This window comes from Haliotis rufescens, unplaced genomic scaffold, assembly GCF_023055435.1.
Source record: "Haliotis rufescens isolate VD_foot unplaced genomic scaffold, xgHalRufe1.0.p SCAF_42, whole genome shotgun sequence".
Classification (NCBI taxonomy): Eukaryota; Metazoa; Mollusca; class Gastropoda; order Lepetellida; family Haliotidae; genus Haliotis; species Haliotis rufescens.
This window is the reverse complement of record NW_025964135.1, coordinates 2,561,983-2,582,318: the sequence shown is the minus strand read 5'-3', so window position 1 is coordinate 2,582,318 and position 20,336 is coordinate 2,561,983. Positions and strand designations below refer to the sequence as shown.

At 42.7% G+C, this 20,336-nt stretch overlaps 1 protein-coding gene across 1 annotated transcript in view; it reads left to right on the top strand.

The window, feature by feature from the left end:
• Positions 1–20,336, top strand: part of LOC124148215 (metabotropic glutamate receptor 8-like) — a 206,839-nt gene that overhangs the window by 125,369 nt on the left and 61,134 nt on the right. Inside the window, exon 4 of the mRNA XM_048382946.1 lies at positions 1,708–1,852. Coding sequence (XP_048238903.1) covers positions 1,708–1,852 — 145 coding nt within the window. The remainder of the gene's footprint in view (positions 1–1,707; positions 1,853–20,336) is intronic.

Below are 20,336 nucleotides of genomic sequence, written 5' to 3'. Positions count from 1 at the left end.
TGCTTTGTTTGTCACGTGTATTTAAGGATTAGATTCACGTGTCAGTGCTTTCTTTGTGTTTTATACAAAAGTCCGTTATTTGCACGCCACTTGTATTTAAAGATTTTATTAACCTGCTTCACTCCTTTACTCGTATGTCACTTGCATTTAATTTTTTGATTAACTCGTTTCATTCACTTTCTTGCATGTCACTTATAATTAAAGGTTTTATTGAAGCATTTCGCCATTTATTTTATGTGCCAATTTTTATTAAGCATTTTGTCAGTTTATATTAGTGTTTTCTTGGAGAGAACCTGGACAAGCATATAGCCTCAATGGACAGGGATTAAAACTTTGTGTTGCTTCCACTCGTATTTAGTTCTAACAGTCGGGATGAGCGTATATAGTGGTTGGTGTCAGGTGTGTAAAATAAAGAAGCTACGCATATGTTTATGTGTCCGAATGCATTGGGATTTTTTGAGTGGCCTAGCTGTAAAAGTGTTCGCTCATCATGCCCAAGTTCGATTCTCCAATGTACAATGTATAAAGCCCTTTTCGGGTTTCCCGCGTCGTGATATTGTAAATTAACGAGATTTAAAGACGTGATACAGATGGAGATGATGTGGATGGTTGTTTTAACGCTGCAGTCAGTAATATTCGAGCTCTGTCTCGTCAGCCTGTGATACCTGTGCCTTTGATTGTTCATTCCTGTGACATGGAAAAAACAGACATGGTTCGTAGGGCATCCGACTCGAAAATTTTTGTGGCAGATGTGGCACGGCCACTGTGGTTTGTATATATTCGGGATCACCCTGCGGCAGGAGTGAGTGAGTGAGTGAGTATGGTTTTACGCCGCTTTTAGCAATATTCCAGCAATATCACGGCGGGGGACACCACCTGCGGCAGGAGGGACGGTTGACAACATCTTGCCAAATGTGGATGAGCTTGCGTGATTGACAGGATTAAATATAACAATGTTACTTTGTGTGTTTGTGTGTGTGTTTGTGTTTGTGCGTGCGTGCCTGCGTGCGTGCCTGCCTGCGTGCGTGCGTACGTGCATGCGTGCGTGTGTGTAGGAGAGGGATTGGAACAGTGTCAGGACGTCAGTCCATTATAACTCAACACGTATACTTCATCCCAGAATAAAAAAACCTGTCGCCGCTTTCAATCGTTCAGTGAAACAGGCTAGAATGAACTTTATACATACTTTATTTTTTACCTTGTGTTATAGCTAAAATGGTTAGAATTATCATAAAAACGCCCGCATGTTATAAGAAATGAGCGGGCCACTGTAACTTGATAATGCCCTCATATTACTTGACGACGGGCCATTATCACGCCCGTTGTTAGTTGACGTCATAGGATAGGGATAGGTGACGTAACGTTCAATAGTGACGTCATCTGGTTTGTTCTATGACGTTTCCATATTTGTAAAAGTGGGTCAGTGACATTCGTGTTGATTGCAGTAAATGTTTCAAAATCGACATTGTTGTTTCTTTTTATTTGATAACAAATTCCATCCATTTTAGCTATAATAACGGTAACGCTATTTTTCAGGGCATTATCATTTGCAGAAGCCCTCGGTCTTTTCAACTGCCCTCTTCGTCGGGCAGTTAATGGAAGACCTTGGGCTTCTGCAAATGATAATGCCCTGAAAAATAGCGTTACCCTTATATTAGTGTGGTAGCGTGTTTGCGCGGCCTTACCTGGAGTTGTGGTTTGTTGCAGGGTTTTAACGAGGTGGAGAAGCTGCTGAAAGAGAACGGGATCTGTCTCGCCACCACAGAGAAACTGCTGAAGGACTCGGGCGTGGCCAGTGGCGAGGCTTACGACACCATCGTGGACAGACTTCTGCAGAAGGTCAACGCTAGAGGTAGGTAGCCACCCGTGATAAAAAAACTCATCCTCATCCCCAGCAACATACAGCAACATCTTTAAGGGTTCGGACAACCTTGAGGGTTCTTTTATGAATCATTATTTATTTGACATTATCCATTTTTTTATTCGGGACTGAATCTCAAATTCAGTATACACTCTTCAAAATAAGAAACGCACAGGGAGATTTTTAGTAAATTTATTGTACCTGATAAAGTCGATATATTTAATTTAATATCATAGATACAAATATGAAACTTTCGAGCTCGATAGTCACATGTTGCCGTTGTACAAAGGCATTGAAAACTGTTCATTGGCATGTCACATAAGGCCACAAGGTTGCGCTGTGACCGCACCGGGGAGCGATCACGGGTCCGCATCTTCTCGGCACTGACTGGATAAATGTACGAATTCTGTCCTGCGGAATTCTGCGCCATTCTGCTTGTAACGCGGTGGCCAGTTGTGGGAGCGTCTGCAGCGTGTTCTGGCGTTCGTTGACGTACACGCCGATCGAGTTCATCCCAGAAGTGTTCGATTGGGTTGAGATCTGGAGAACTCAGTGGCCAGGGCAAGCCATTGATGTTGGCATTATGAAGGTAGTCTACCCTGACACGAGCTGTGTGCGGTGGAGCGTTGTCCTTTTGAAACAGCTCCCTCTAGTGATCAATGATTGGAAGAAGGTGAGGTTGAAGAATGATTCATGTAGCGATTTGCTGTCAAATTTCCCTGAACAACAACCAAGTCAGATCTCGTGGTGTAGGATATGGCCCCCGCACTATGATACTACCGCCACCGAAATTGTTGAATTTACGTACACGATGTGGAGCAAAACGCTCATTTCGACGACGATAAACACGTTGTCTTCCATCTCGCCGGTGAAGCGGAAATCGTGACTCATCGCTAAACCACACTCGTCTCCAGTTTCTCAAATTCCAAGGCTGTAAGGTGTCGCTGTCGATGGATCTGTTGCACAACAGGGACAATAACTGGTCTTCTGGGTCGGATTCCACCCTCGCGAAGATGGACCCTGACAGTCTGGTCCGATTTCTTCCTCAAACCAGTGATGCGTCCTCCAGTCTCCGTAGCTGTGGCGTTGCGATGACGTAGGTTTAACAGTCGAATGTAGCGATCCTGTGCAGGGGTGGTAACTCTAGGTCGGCCGGTTCTCGGACGGTCTGCAGTGGAATCGAACTGTGTGTAGCGGTCCCAAAGGCGGCAAATGGTGCTGTGGTGTACGTTGAAGTGGCGTGCAACAGAAGACTGCGATTCCCCTCTTTCGATACGTCCCATGGCGATGTTTCGATCGACAGTCTCGGCATTTTCGAACTTGAAACATGTTTACAATTAAATGACAAACGTATTGGCTTATGCTTGCCTTTTCATTGCCTCTACCACGAGTTACAAATGCCATAACTTGCACGTGCATTTTGCTTTACTGTTTTCCTCCGTGACATTTTTGAATAATTGCGAAAACAATGTGATTTATGACATTGCAAATCGACAATGGCTGCATTTTGACGCACAGTTTGTCGAATATCAGGCCACCAACATTTTCAAATAACATATATCCAATTTATATACCGGATTTTTTGTGTAGTCCGGTTCAATGAACTACATACTACCTGTGCGTTTCATTTTTTTAAGAGTGTAGATACACCATGGACTGTGATGCCGAAAGAAATCTTAGTGAGGGAGTATGGTTCAGCCGCTTTTAGCAATATTGCAGCAATATCACGGGGCGGGGGTCACCAGAAATGGGCTTCAAACATTGTACCCATGTCGGGAAATCGAACGCGGGTTTTCGCCGTGACGAGCGAACGCTTTAACCACTAGGCTATCCCACCGTCCCCAGAGAAATCACAACTATCCAGACATGGAAGTACAGTAAACTACGGTTATAGCGAACTCGAAGGGACCACTAATTTTAGTTCGTAATAACCGTAGTTCATTATAAGCATATATACAGCATTTATACAACAAATGGTCGGGAACATGAAAATTCCTTTCCAAATTTATGTTATGTATTAATACAGATTGGCCAAGACAACGTAACCCAACGCATTTCAACGAAACTCACACGTCCAAAACTAATAGTAAGCAATTCATCGCAAGCATTGACAGTCAAATAAAAGCGACAAAACCATATTCATATGAAATCTCTACTAAATGCAGTGTCCATTGTACGATTCCGACTATATCATAGTATGTGTTTATGAATCACTATCAAATAGTGATGATACCAGGTGTTCGCGAAAAGGTGAGCGTATCCTGTCCCGCCGGTGGCACCCGTCACAAACACACGCAAAACATAAATAATCCAAGGATCGTTATTCCGGTCATGTATTAATCCGGACAATCTCACTGGGAACCTTACCGTCCGGAATAAAGAGGTTTCAGTGTATATTTACCTCGTTTTAAATTGCGTTCCTCCTGGTGCCTCGCGGCAACGGAATATCATCGATTACTTTCTGAAATGTCTTCATTGTATCGATCTTCTCCTTCTTATACCCAGTCACTGTATTGACACAGTCAAATGGATGAGACGACCACTTGGCGGTGTGCTTCATCTTTGCCTCCCTATAAACATAAGCATGGTGCAGTGGGTTTGGGGGCAGGGACCGGCGTACATGACGAATGATTCCGTTCATTTTTTTTCTTTTTTAGATATCTCTTTGCCGACCTGTTTTGTTATTAATGTTTTTTATCAGGCCCCAAATCCGGGGTCTAATCCCAAATTCGGTACATATGCAAAAAGTACTTCGGCGTCATTGCTGCGATGCGACGTAAATGCGATGTAAAAAGCTACCAACTCATGTAAATGCGATGTAAAACGCTACCTGATCATCTAATACGATGTAAAAAGCTACCCACTCATGTAAATGCGATGTAAAAGGCGCTACCTGACATGTAAATGCGGTCTAAAAAGCTACCCACACATGTAAATGAGATGTAAAAAGCTACCCACTCATGTAAATGCGGTGTAAAAAGCTACTCACTTATGTGAATGTGATGTAAAAAGCTACCAACTCATGTAAATGCAATGTAAAACGCTACCTGATCATCTAAATACGATGTAAAAAGCTACCCACTCATGTAAATGCGATGTAAAAGGCGCTACCTGCTCATGTAAATGCGGTGTAAAAAGCTACTCACTTATGTGAATGTGATGTAAAAAGCTACTTACTCATGTAAATGCGATGTAAAAAGCTACCCACTCATGTAAATGCAGAAATTGACTGTAACTCAAGTAATCCCATGTCATAGCCGGTTTCCCCGTGTTCCGTCTTACACATCCTCTCCTATGAAACGCTGAACCAATGACGCTGACACGTCACATACGTGTTCCCACCAATGATGACACCCCAGTTCGTTCAAGACGTTTTTCAATGTGGCCGCGGCAGTAGTTATATTGAACAAGCTTTTTAAGACCATTTCTCAGACATTTTCGTTCACAATGTCATGAAATTTGGTATACTTGTAGTTTGTAGTGAACACATATGTTCTTTTATTCGCGATAAATAACATTTTCTCTCGAAATGCATTTCATCGCACTGTAAACACATCTCAGAAACAACTGGTTCAGTGAAGTTGAAACGTCAAATGTTGGTTCCCACAAATGATGCCATCCTAATATCTCCAAGACGTTCAACTATGGCCGTTACGTGTTGCAGTGCTGTCCACTTGCTGTTGTCGGTGGGAATCCAAAAAAAATGTTCCTTGTTTTTTAGATATTTTAAACTTCGACCTTCGTCGATACTGAAAGCTGAAACTGCTACCTCGCTAACTAAATTGAAAAACGTGAAATGTTTCTGCTCAAACTTCCCCTGTAGACATCTAAATGTAATCTGATTGAGAAAGCTGTATGTTCACTTGTGATGATAATTTGAGAATCTCACCCGAGTGTCTTATGATATCAAATATATCAACAGGAGTTGATAAAAGTGGAAAAACTCCACTTTTTCCACTTTTATCAACGAGTGTTGATATATTTGAGAGCAAAAGACACGAGGGTGAGATTTTATTTATCATCCAACATCATTCTTCCAATTTGTTTAGTTTGTAGACAGTAATAAGCAGTGTTTCAAGTGTAAAAATTACTGCGCACGGCTTCAGTAGCAGAGCCATTTGTGATGTCATTTGAATGTGATGTCATGGTAACCAATGACGTCACAATGGTCTGCAAAGCATTGTGATGCAATTTAATTGCAGATATATCTACAATGTAGATATCGCTTGGTCTCAGCCAAGCGATATATTCTGTGGGAGCCAGTTTTAGATGATAAATTGTGTTAGAATCATTAGGATTGTAGTGCTTTCTGTGAATCATTAGAAAAATGTGTATTATCATTTGAAAGATTATTCCCCTTGGAGGTGCATAAGGCTCAGAGTTCAAATTGTGTGTAAAGTAAATTCTTCTGTTGTGTATTGCAACAATATTCTACAATAGTTTTCCTCCGTGACATTTTTGAATAATTGCGAAAACTATGACATTTAAGACACTGGAAATCGACAATGGCTGCGTTTTGACTCACAGTTTGTCGAATATCATGCCACCAATATTTTCCAACAACATATATCCAATTTATATACCGGATTTTTTGTGTAGTCAGGTTCAATGAACTACATACCACCTGAGCGTCTCATGTTTTGAAGAGTGTATTGCAAAAATATTCTACAATAGTAAATATGTTCTTGCAGATGTTTATTCAGAAATATTTAAGAAACCTTTACGTGGCTCTCATTGTTGACAATTTCAAGCGTTGACTACATAACCACGTGAGCTACAGTGCCGTGGCACTATTTCTGTTGACGTCATGTTGATACTGTTTCCGAGTAGAAGAAACTACAACATACTCACTCAAAACTAATAACTACGAGGCTTATTAAGAGAATATTTAATGCACATGCGTGTGTATGATATTATTTTACGAACATTAACTCGATCTTGCTAAGTAAATACAAAGTTCTGACACGAGTTTCATAAAACCGGTATGACAAGCACTCTCAAGAAATAATCTCAATTTATCAACTTACTAAGTATTCAACAGCCATGCAATTCTTTAGTTCTGTGTGACAAAGACGGTGGTTATGTCTCTATAACATTTACCAGTCTAAAACGGGTTATTTTTATGTCGTTCGTTCACATTCTTGGATTGTTCCAAGATTTTCTCATCGATATTTTGTTTTATTGTTGAATGTAATATGAGTTATTGCCTCGGGTATAGCCAGCCTTTAAGGGAAGATGAAAGAGAAAGCATATCACCTAGACAGACGGAATGGGCACATGTCGAAATTCGGACTTAGGAAAACATGTTTTATTAGTGTCATAAACGGTATCAATGTATTTTCCATTCAAATGTGGAGATTCTATTAGAATATGTGAAAATGAGCTGGCATACAAACTTCCAAAGATTAAACATTGCGGGGATAAGAATGCCCTGGCATCAGATGTCAATATGTCCTATGTATGCATGATGTCCGGTCGAGTGTTACCTCGTAATTCTAGTACGTGGTTTACCACCAAGAAAACAGATGAAAATAATGGTCAATTTTCTGTGGCCAACCATGCCTGTACTCGTTATTCAGAGGAAGAGGGGAATTAGGAATATCAGATTCTTTATTGTCGGTATTTTTACTTTTCAGTCTCAAAACCTTTTTTAGAATCAGGATCACATGATTCCGGGTCTTTTTTTTATCGGGTCACATGATTCTTGGGTTTTCTGTTTTGGGTCTCATGAATGCGGGGCATTTCTGATCAAGTTATGTGGTTCCTGGTAATTTTGCATCGGGCACATGATTCTGAGTCATTCTATTTGGGGATACGTGACTCTCGACCATATAATTATACCGAGGCATGTGGTTCTGGATCATTCTGTATCGGGGCACCTGGCTCTCGACCATATAATGATAAGGAGGCATGTGGTTCTGGGTCATTCTGTATCGGGGCACATGACTCTCGGCCATATGATTATAAAGGGGCATGTGTATCGGGGCACATATATATGGAGGCATGTGGTTCTGGGTCATTCTGTATCGGGGCACCTGGCTCTCGGCCATATAATCATAAGGAGGCATGTGGTTCTGTGTCATTCTGTATCGGGGCACATGACTAATTAACCTCGTAATTCTAGTACATGGTTTACCACCAAGAAAACAGATGAAATTAATGGTCAGTTTTCTGTGGCCAACCATGCCTGTACTCGTTATTCAGAGGAAGAGGGGAATTAGGAATATCAGATTCTTTATTGTCGGTATTTTTACTTTTCAGTCTCAAAACCTTTTTTAGAATCAGGATCACATGATTCCGGGTCTTTTTTATCGGGTCACATGATTCTTATTCTGGGGTTTTCTGTTTTGGGTCTCATGAATGCGGGGCATTTTGGATCATGTTATGTGGTTCCTGGTAATTTTGCATCGGGCACATGATTCTGAGTCATTCTGTTTCGGGATACGTGACTCTTAACCTTATCTTATACCGAGGCATGTGATTCTGGATCATTCTGTACCTTGGCACCTTGCTCTCGACCATATAATTATAAGGAGGCATGTGGTTCTGGATCATTCTGTATCGGGGCACCTGGCTCTCGACCATATAATTATATGGAGGCATGTGGTTCCGTGTCATTCTGTATAGGGGCACATGACTCTCGACCATATAATGATAAGGAGGCATGTGGTTCTGGATCATTCTGTATCGGGGCACATGACTCTCGACCATATAATGATAAGAAGGCGTGTGGTTCTGGATCATTCTGTATCGGGGCACATGACTCTCGACCATATAATTATAAGAAGGCCTGTGGTTCTGGGACATTCTGTATCGGGGCACATGACTCTTGACCATATAATTATAAGAAGGCATGTGGTTCTGGGTCATTCTGTATCGGGGCACATGACTCTCGGTCATTTGATTATAAGGAGGCATGTGGTTCTGGGTCATTCTGTATTGGGGCACATGACTCTCGGTCATTTGATTATAAGGAGGCATGTGGTTCTGGGTCATTCTGTATCGGGGCACATGACTCTCGGCCATATGATTATAAGGAGGCATGTGGTTCTGGGTCATTCTGTATCGGGGCACATGACTCTCGGCCATATGATTATAAGGAGGCATGTGTATCGGGGCACATGTTTTCGTGTACTACTGTAACGGGGTATATGAGCATTTTACTCCGGATACTAGCACTTCCTGATCACAGGATCATTTAGCAGATGATAAAGAGGCACATTATTCCGGGGATCGCCTTTTTTAAGCACACGGTATACCCTGGCAATGGTATTGTTTCATATGGTATGGGGGGGACATTTTTCCAAGGCTTTTCATTCTTGAACAGATTATTTTGGAGCCAATGATTGAAAAGACTGGAACGGTTACATTTCTTGGGAGAACATGAATACATATGATAATAGAGCACATAATTTCAGGGCTTATCATTACAAATATTTAAATCCAGGAGCACACTTTGCAGGACAGATGATTCCGGAGAAATGAGGTAGCCTAGAGCCTATTGACTTGACTTGACTTGAGTTGCTCACAAGTGATAGGAGTTATAATAATACATATGCCCCTTCTTGAAACGCTTGCACAATTGCCGACCAGCGACGTAATAGCCCCATCCTTAATCCAGGCTTCAATGATGAAAACCTTAATCTGGTTTCCAGAACGATTCCCGTTTTTTTGTACGTAATAAGGTGACACTGATTCGCAAAAATGAGTTACCTTACACCGAGTGCCCTATTGAAATTGACTTCGCTCACAGAATCTTCTTGTCATAGAAACACATTTTCTGACTATAGAGAGTGAGTGAGTATGGTTTTATGCTGCCTTTAGCAATATTCCAGCAATATCACGGCGAGGGCACCAGAAATGGGCTTCACACATTGTACCCATGTCGGGAATCGAACCCTGGTCTTCAGCGTGACGAGCGAACGCTTTAACCACTAAGCTACCCCATCGCCCCATTTTCTGACTAAAAGTGGAATCTTGAGGTTATTGGAACGAAGCTATATCTAAATAGCTTCTGACAACACAGTCCATGATAGGACCCTTTGAGTGAAGACCGCCTACTTGGTCTAGTGGAAGAGCATCCGCCCGGAGAGCGGAGGATCCGGGGTTCGATCCTCGGCCGCCTCATACCAAAGACGTTAAAAGATGGTACTTGTTGTTACCCTGTCTTGCGCTCGCCATTAAGGGGCTTAAAATAAGGACTGGTCGGAGTCAGTATACTGTCTGAGTGGGGTATTCATGTTAAACTGCGGCATGGTATCTCAGTGGGCTAACTCTATTAATCGGCATCAGTCCGGACTAGTACAAGCAGCCACACACACACACACACACACACACACACACATGCACGTCGCTATATAAGTGCAATAATCATGGACGCGACGTAAAACCCCATTTCACCTCACCTCGCATTTGAGTGAAGCAATACTCTTGCAGGCGCGGACATTATGTTCTCTGATTCCGTTCCGTCCTACTGTAGTAATGGCTGACACAAAGGAACAACGTGTTCAAGTTTGTCTTCTGCAATTTTAACATGTACATATTATTGAAGCTGTAAAACATATACCTTTAGAGTCTATTGTTTGCGTTGTAATTTGACCTTGTGATTTACGTGACAGTTAAAGCATACTAGGTAATAACATGACCAGTACTTATGGTATAGTCACTTGATTTGTCACTTAATTTGTCACTTCAACAGAGACGACCGTAGGAATTTTTTTTACGCGAAATGTATCTCAGCGCGCTTGCGTTATAATGATGGTAGATTCGCGTGTCGATACAGACTAGATTTCATTTTAAAAAATCGCAAATCCTATTTCCTGGCCGCATGATCTATTTGACTGTTTTTCTTCAATTCGAGTCTGCAGCTAACAACTAAACCACACACGATAACAATACATGGGAATTCTTCGCTCTGCAGTGGAGATAACGATTTGTTTTTAGAAAATTGAAATGACTTTTCGACATTGTCCGAATATCTCTTTCAGTTCACGCAAAAGACAAAAGATGATATCGAGTTAGTGAAGGAGTTCAATGATTTACACCATCGTAAACAACACAACAGTGAAGCACGGACACCGACCACGGGGTCGATATTGTCATCGTCGATAGTGTAGTGAACACTATGTTCCTCCGTGAATGGGGAATTCTGGGAACGCTGGCTGCTATTGTTTCAATAGGGGAGCAATGGAGAATGGTAATCTCTAAAACAACAACTAGTGGGCTTGTTTAAGACTATGGCGGCCTCCGTGGTCTTGTGGTAGAGCGCCCGCCCAGAGAGCGGAAGGCCCGGAGTTCGCTCTCTCTCTCTCTCCACCGCCCGCGTCATACAAAAAGACGTTAAAAGATGGTACTTATTGTTCCCCTGTCTGGCGCTCGGTATTGAGGGGCTAAAACAAGGACTGGTCGGCTCGGAGTCAGTATACTGTGTCTGAGTGGGGTATTCATGTTAAACTGCGTTATGATATCTCAGTATAGGCTAGCACTATAAAGCAGCCACACAAACACACACACGTGCATGCACGTCGCTATATAAGTACAATAATCTTGGACGCGACGTTAAACCCCATTTCACCTCACCTCACCTCACCTCTCTCTCTCTCTCTCTATCTCTCTCCCTCCCCCTCTCTCTCTTCTCCCTACCTCCCTCCCCTCTCTCTCTCCTTCCCTCCCTCCGTCCCTCGCTCCCTTTCTAACCCCCTCTCTCCCTCTCCATCTCTCTCTTCTCCCTACCTCCCTCCCCTCTCTCTCTCTCTCCTTCCTCTCTCCCCTCCTAACCCCCTCTCTCCCTCCCCATCTCTCTCTCAATATAGATATATATAATTATATATCTCGCTTTCTCCTTCCCGTCCTCTCTCCGTTCCGCCGTCCCTTCCTAACCCCCTCCCCCATGTCTTTCTCCTTCCCTCCCTCCTTCCCTCCCTCCCTTCCTAAACCCCTCTCTCCCAATCTTACTCTATATATCTCTCTCTCCCTCCCTCTCTTTCTCCGCCCCTCCCTTTCTACCACTCCCTCCCTCCCAATCTCTCTCTCATGCTAATGAGAGCAAACAGTCCAGGTTTATGGTTATTTGCGGGGCACTCGAGGTGGTGATGGGGTCCCCATGTTGCGCCGAACCTCCCTCACCCAGTCAATCTCCCCACAATTAAATTAACAGCGTTCTATTAGGTTATTGCTGGTTACTTAAGACTAATATTGTTTACTGCGCGAGTTGACTGTTGGCCCCACTACGGCAGCGCTGAGCGTGTTCTGCGTCTCTTTGTACGCAGTTTGGTAAACACTAGAACATCAACAGAACATCATAATTAAATGTCGCCTACGTTGGAAATCACAGCAGGCGAATATTTCATCAAAACACCCTCCCATCTGATACCGGAGCTGACTGGCTAAAGTCAGACGGAAAACACATGAAGTTGACACACCGTGATATAAGTGAAATATAATAATATAGCGCCGTTTGTTATAACACCCGTTTTTTATATGACTACAGTTAATCTGTCGGGTTAAGGAACGCCAGATTTTCTTATATGAACTTCTTTTGTGTACAATATATTCGTTGTGTTATAAGCTGTTTTCTAACCCAGACGGAAGAGACGCAAATGAGAAGTGTATGTTAAACCACGTAATGTACCTGTGAGTGCGTGCGTGCGTGCGTGCGTGCGTGCGTGCGTGCGTGCGTGCGTGCGTGCGTGCGTGCGTACGTGGGTGGGTGGGTGGGTGGTTGAGTGAGTGAGTGAGTGAGCGAGGCGGCTATATCACAATGGCTGTGGAAGAATTACTTATGACCTTGTAACCAATTGATTGACCCAGGCCATTCTGGGCGATGTCACACAATCATATACCCCTATTGGGTATGCTTACGACAAGCATGGGGTACGTGGGCAGATACACACGTGGCCATCATATACCCCTATTGGGTATGCTTACGACAAGCATGGGGTACGTGGGCAGATACACACGTGGCCCAGGCTAGGTATCACAAACAAGACCAAATGCGTTCACTGGCTTATTTACTTAATATGATAGAGAATTGAGTATGTACACCATCCATCTACCGATCTGATATTTACAGCCGAATGATATGAGACCCTACAGAGGACAAAGGTTCTTCTTACACGTGTCGTGATTTATCAGAGACAGACATCAGTGAATACCTATAAACACTTTATCAGATTGACCTGTGAGCTGAATGAAACGGTTCTTCCGACATTTTTTAAGGAAATATTGTCCATGGACTAATCACCTCCTATCAATGTGATTAGGTGCAGGACAAATCTGCTTCTTGGGATTAATCCAGGAGAACAGCTAATCTTGTTATCGCATGGGGCATCAGTGGTTTAAGGGACCGCAAATTGCTATTCAGAGTTGCGTCCCTTGGTCTGTCAGGATGTGAGGGCAAAGGGTTTCAGTCCGGAATTCGCCCTACTATGGATTTTGATCTGTCAGAACATTGCCCGTGCTTGTTGGTTTTACTAAGTTTGTAAACGTCCTACTTTGCAGCGCTGTAGGCCTTCATGCCACATTCCACGTCGCGATGTAGTATAATATAGTTCAAATCGGCGTTAAATCCAATTGATTTGAGGTGTGGTGAAATGGGGTTCAAAAGTATTGTGTGTGTTGTGTGCGTGTGCGCGTGTGTGTGTATGTGGCTGCTTGTACTAGTCCGGACTAATGCAAGTTTTATAGTTCTAGCCCACTGAGATACCATGCCGCAGTTTTAACATGAATACAGTCGGACGCAGCATACTTTCTCCTTATCTCCAGTCCTCATCCTATCACTGCAGGGTCATCTTGTAACGCATTTTGTGACGTCATTTCCGGGCAGATCATCTATCCAATGCAATTAAACATGGCTGACTCTGTTTACGAATCTCGGTTTGGAAACATCAGAATATAGTGTGCAAGCATGAAATCTAAAGTGGTCGCTGCAAATCAAGGATGGGTAATGGCTGAATGTTGTTTTACGCCGCAGTAAGTTCTGAGACGCAGAAGGGGCGGTCGGGTAGCCTGGTGGTTAAAGCGTTCGCTCGTCACGCCGAAGACCCGGGTTCGATTCCCGACATGGGTACAATGTGTGAAGCCCATTGCTGGTGTCCCCCGCCGTGATATTGCTAGAATATTGCTAAAAGTGGCGTAAAACCATACTCACTCACTCTGAGACGCAGACGGAATTGAGTTATAGTGAAATCGTTTGTTGACATGATGCCACAGAGGTATATCAACAAAAGATTCAGCCAAATGACCAGACTGTGTCGCCGTGACAAGTCAGTGAAACAAGCGGGGACTGTGGCCTTTGTAAAATAGACATACTTCAGGAACATGCAGTGATCAAGTACTGGCTCTGGTCCATCGCTGAATTGTCTGGTCAAACCTCGATTGTTTACACGCCGTTTGGCATGAGTAGACCAGTGCGGCGTCAGACAACAAATAAACATCTCTTTAACATCACGGCGGGATAATTGCATTAAATGCCTCAAGTGGAGACTCGGCCTGGAGCGATCGACAGTCCAAGCAAATACGATTAGTCATTCAAAATACAATTTGTTTACCTGTAAAGTCACATCGTGTTATAGATGTCAGTGACGCTGGTTACCGTGTAATAGGCACGATGTCTTACCTCTTTGCCCTGGGGGGCCACAGGGGAGTTAGCCCAGTGGTCGGGGTGTTCGCCCAACCTGCAGAAAGTTGTGTTCGATTTCCCCCATGAGCATACGTTGTTAAACCCATTCGTAGTGTCCCTCGTCACGCAATTGCTCCATAATGCTTAAACGTCTCCGACCCCCCACGATACGACGCGTAGCAAGCTTCCATGCGCGACATCAAACGCAATACTCTTAGTTTCCTCTTACTCCTGTAAGTTCTAAGTGCTACAGCACTTCGGTGCTACGTATAGCTGTCATGGGCAGAAGGCGGCCATCTGAGTTAATGGCTTACTTAATAGCAGTTGTCAGCGTTCATCGGTTACATGGATTGGACGGGAGAAGGGGCCTTGAACGCCACTTCATGAATTACTGTCATGGTGGCTATTTGAATAGCGACGACTTCATGTTACGCGGACATGTGCGTCTATCACTTCATGTCTCAATGAGTTAAAGTATTGCACAATTCTCAAACTCCCACCCACCCGCCCGCCCACTCTCTCACTCACTCACTCACTCACTCACTCACTCACTCACTCACTCTTTCCAGATACTGACTGATTTACATACGTTTGATTACACCGAATAGTCCTGCATTCTTTTGTCCGGAATAAACTACAAGATGTCTGTATTGGTTTATGAATAAAGGTTTACGGGTGGCCCAGTCGAAAAATAAATTATAAAGCGCCACTATAGTTGCCTCCCTTACTCCTGTCAGCACACGCTGAGCACGGATAAGTCCCGATTATGAGCCTTGATAAGCTTGCGGGTTTTACCAAAGTGGAAACTATCAACGACCTGCACCACTTTAGGAACGTTCCCCATGCTGACACTGAAAAAACTGCTCATTCTGGTCGACCCAAATCACTCACAACACACCCCAAATGAGGTGGGGTGAAATGGGGTTTAACGTCGCGGCCAAGACTATTGCACTTATATAGCGACGTGCATGTACGTATGTCTGTATGTGTGTTCTTGAAATAGTCCGGGCTGATGCCGATTTATAGTGCTTGCTCACTGAGACACCATGCCGCAGTTTAACATGAATACCCCACTCAGACAAAGTATACTGACTCCGAGCCGACCAGTTCTTGTTTTAGCCCATTAATGCCAAGCGCCAGACAGGGTAACAACAAGTACCATCTTTTAACGTCTTTCGGTATGACGCGGCCGGGGATTGAACCCCGGACCTTCCGCTCTCCGGGCGGACGCTCTACCACTAGACCACGGAGGCGGTCCACCTAAAATGAGGAAAGATGGTGTTTATGTTTGGAACTAACTTAATTCCAGGCTGGCTATATATGGAACGAAACCTTTTGGAGAGAAAGCATTTATGTCTCGTGTTTACACAGTGCAGGTTGGCACGATTAAGTTGAAAGAGTGCTGTCCATACACTGACACACCACTCTAACACACTCATCCAAGTATGCCATTAAATAGCAAAACATTTAAACGTACAACATGTCAAGGCTTTCATCCCGACCAGGCTTTGAGACGTCGGGGTAGCCGCGCTCAGGGATTTCCTGGGTCAATAGACTGAGGAAAAAGCTGTCTAAATGGCCATTCGTCATCGTCCACATAAGTCAATTACACCTATCAAAAAAAGCCGCATCTATCTGTTTTTTTCGACGATGCCTCAGTCACCACGGGCAACGGGTTCACTGTGTCTGATTGATGCGCTGAAACCTCTATAAGGATTTATAGTCAACAGACAAACTCGGACGTCAGCATTAAAGAAACCTTCAAAAACATATCCCAGTATTCTGCATTGTTTATATTCTACTCTGTATCTTTATGAAATCTATCGAGGTGTTAAGTGTCTCTAACTCCTTCATTATATATAAAAAGTTGGGGGAATCTTTATCGTAACCCCTATTTGATTAAAATTGATGTTCCAATTTACTGCGATGCACAAAAACCAGAGAAAGTGTAAAATGATTTCGTTATTTGTCACATGGCAAATTGATGAAATCTGCCCAGAGAGTTTGTAGGATATTGATAGATTGGAGTTTTTCTGTCTTCTAATTGGAAATCAAATAACCTTTTCATTAGATACAGTCACCTGTACCAGGCTGTCAGTGCCCCGTTACTAAGACAGCTTGATGTATCTTTGGTTGTTATTAACAGCGCGGCATATAGTCACCGAGTCGTAGTGGTTATTAAGCTTTATTTTAAACGTTATTGATAATTTGTGTTTTTGGTTTGTTTTTTTCAAAGTGTTGTCTTTTAGTAAAAGAGCTAAGACGGTGATTCTAAGTTAGTTTTTAACACATGCAGACACTGATCATTACAGTCATCGGCTCTTGGTTACAAATGTTAACATAAATGAATTTTTACAGCAACAGAGAGTTGTTTTGTACTTAAGACATGATGTCAAATGGTGTTAAGGTATTTGTCTTAAGAATAGTGATGACATCGATAAACGCAAATGTCTTCTGAAGTTACTGTCATAGTAATCGATTTGGGACAGCCATTTTCATTCAATTCCAAAGGCTAATTACCCTGGATCCATGACACCCATATGCCTTGAAACACGTACTTACGTTATCCATAAGATGCTAATCCCAGTTGGTAATCCCCATTGTAGACAGACAATAGTTTATTAACGTCTCACTTCTGTACATACATAAAACAGCTTTGTACAGCTTGACATTGATAGAATGTACAGAACCATTCAACTGGATTATGAGAGACAAATTATCATAAAATTTATACATAAATGATATAAAAATGATATAGTAAAACGTTTTCCATATAAAAGATGCTTTCTACGATTAAGAATTAAAAAGCAGACTTTGGCAAGTATAAAACACACACTGGGGTCACTGAAAATTAAACAAAGTTTGTCGATACCAGGTATATTTAAATATTATGAGATGTAGCATTCATTCATTAAAAAGAGTTGCCCTGATATCGTCATATAATACGCAGTAAAACAAAACATGGACCTCGTCTTCTACGCTGTCATTACAGTGAAAACATTTTCTATTGTGGACAGGTACACCTTCGTACCGACTGGTTTCCACTCGAATGGGAGCCACGCCACATCTAAACTTGGCTAGTTCCGATCTATAGTTTCTGGGCATCTTATTTGAAACATAGTATTCTGTCCCATATATTTGCTTGTAACATCGGTACATTCTCATTTTATTAAGCCCATTTCGCCCCTCTTCCTTTCTTAACATATCACTCCAACGGGTAACATATTCATCCATACACCATTGTTCCACCTGTGTACAAACAGAAAATTTATCTATAAAACCTGTTGCGTTTAACAGATGTGCTTAATCCATATTACTAAACTTTTTCCTTACCCTACCATTCCAATTTTTAACAACCATTTACAGCGTATCTATCAGCCCAGTTAAACACGTGTTTGTTTAACCTACTAGACATATTCTTAAGGCGACACCATTGTCTTGCTACGCTTTTCCACTGTCTGACAACAGGCGGTATCCATCCCATGTCCCCATTTATAGCGACGTTAGGGGCGTATTTGCCGAGTCCCAAATAAAATCTAATGGCTCTATGGTGTACAGCATTTATTGCTGACACGTCATAATTACCCCAGATAGCCGCCCCGTAGTCAAGAACAGACCACACCATACTATCGAACAATTTGGAATAGGTTTGGAAATGCATACCGCCTAACGTCTTAACTTTGGATATCAACAGGCCCAAAGCCCTATTAGCAGACTTCGCTGCTGCACGTGCCATTGCAGTAAAATCTAAGTGGTCTGTGAACAGTAGACCAAGATAATTATGCGTAGCAGCAATGTCTAAAATCATATTTCCGACAGGGACTGTCTGCCATCCCGAACGAGATGTGCAAGAATGTCACGGATGAATTACTGTTGTTTATATTTATGACTTACTAAATGTCAAGTGAAGTTGTCACGACCTACCGAGAACCATACGCTGACCCCTTGCATATACGAGTATGCAAATAGCATTAAACAACGTCACATCAGCGAGTTGTTGTTACTGTGAACACAATATGGGAAAAACTGGACATCCTCATTGATAACATCTTATGATGGTCACATAGCCTTTTCCCTTTCTCCCAATTTACCCATCAGAACTAGAAACAGACATGTGTGTCTCATGTATTTCATAATGATCTATGCAAACAGATTCAGAGTGACAACAAAATATACAGTCGTTATGACAAGAGGGATAGCTTCCACCTTTCCAATCGTCAACTTTCCCTTTATGTCGAGCAATATTCCAGCAGATCCAGATTTCACAACTTTTGCGGTCCAATCAAACATGCTCCTTCTTCGAGGAGTGAGTGAGTGAGTGAGTTGGGTTTAAAGCCGCTTTTAACAGTATTCCAGTTATATCACGGCGTGTCAGCTTAATGTGGGAGGAAAGCCCGAAGTGATGCAGGTCTGAGGCGTTTACCACTTCGGTGAAACCCACGAGCACGGGTATGGTGCTGACAAACCTAGAAACATAATCGGGGCGAACCGGGATTCGAACCCACAATCATAGGTATCTGGCGTGCCCATGGGACGCAACTCTGCACAGTTCTTCGAGGATTTCAACGAGCGGCGTACGGCTCTTGCACCAGTGGGGCAGGATACGTTCACCTTGTCGCGAACACCTTGTACCATCACTATTTGATAGTGGTTCCTAATGACATGTTCATGGTACAGTCGGAACCTACACTACACTTTACGTCTAACAGAGATTTCGTATGATTATTGAGAGGGTTTTGTGATCACTTTTATTCAATTGAGAATTTGACAATTGATACATTTTTCCCATACATGGTACCCGTGAAGATCCGGGGTAGAATAGGTCTTCAGCAGCCCATGCTTGCCGTAAAAGGTGACTATGCTTGTCGTAAAAGGCGACTAACGGGATCGGGTGGTCAGGCTCGCTGACTTGGTTGATGCATGTCATCGATCCCAATGGCCTGGATAGATGCTCATGATATTAATCACTGGATTGTCTGGTCCAGACTCGATTATTTACAGACCGCCGTCATATAGCTTGAATATTGCTGAGTGCGGCGTTAAACAACAAACCGACCAACCCATACATGGGCTCGTGTCAAATTGGCGTCAAACGGAACTGTAGGTGTAATTAAATATGTAATTCAATTCATTTTGTTATTTAACATAGCGTAACAGTAAAATTAACAGTGAAATCGAAAGAGTGAGTGAGTGAGTTGGATTTTAGGTGGCTGTTAGCATTATGCCAGCAATATCACGGTAGGGAACACCGGAACATCAAACAACCGTTGAGCCAGACAAAACCCCTTTAGGTCCGGGGTAGAATAGGTCTTCAGCAACCCATGCTTGTCGTAAAAGGCGACTATCCTTGTCGTAAGAAGTGACTGAAGGGATCGGGTGGTCAGGCTCGCTGACTTGTTTGAAGTATGTCATCGTATCCCAATTGTGTAGATTGCATTAAGTCAATCACTGGATTGTCTGGTCCACACAATATATATTGACAGACCTCCGTCATATAGCTGGAATATTGTTGAGTGCGGCGTTAAAAAACAAAAACAAAAAAAAACATCCGCCAGACAGATAAACGTTTACGTAATTATAAAAAAAACATCACCTCTACGCCAACAGAAACAAGATCATTTTCACATGACTGTTTTGTCATTATTATAGAACAGTTACTGCAAAAACAAAACTTCAGTTTGAGTGTCGTTCATCGAGTGTGGTTCATCTACAACGTATTGTTGCGTAGCAGATGGACAACACATTCAATCTCGCCTCATGACTTTTTACACGCGCAGTTTCTTTAAAATCAGAGATGACTGCAATGGAGTTTTCATTTGTTTCATCCCATTACATGTCTGGGTGATCATTTTGGGC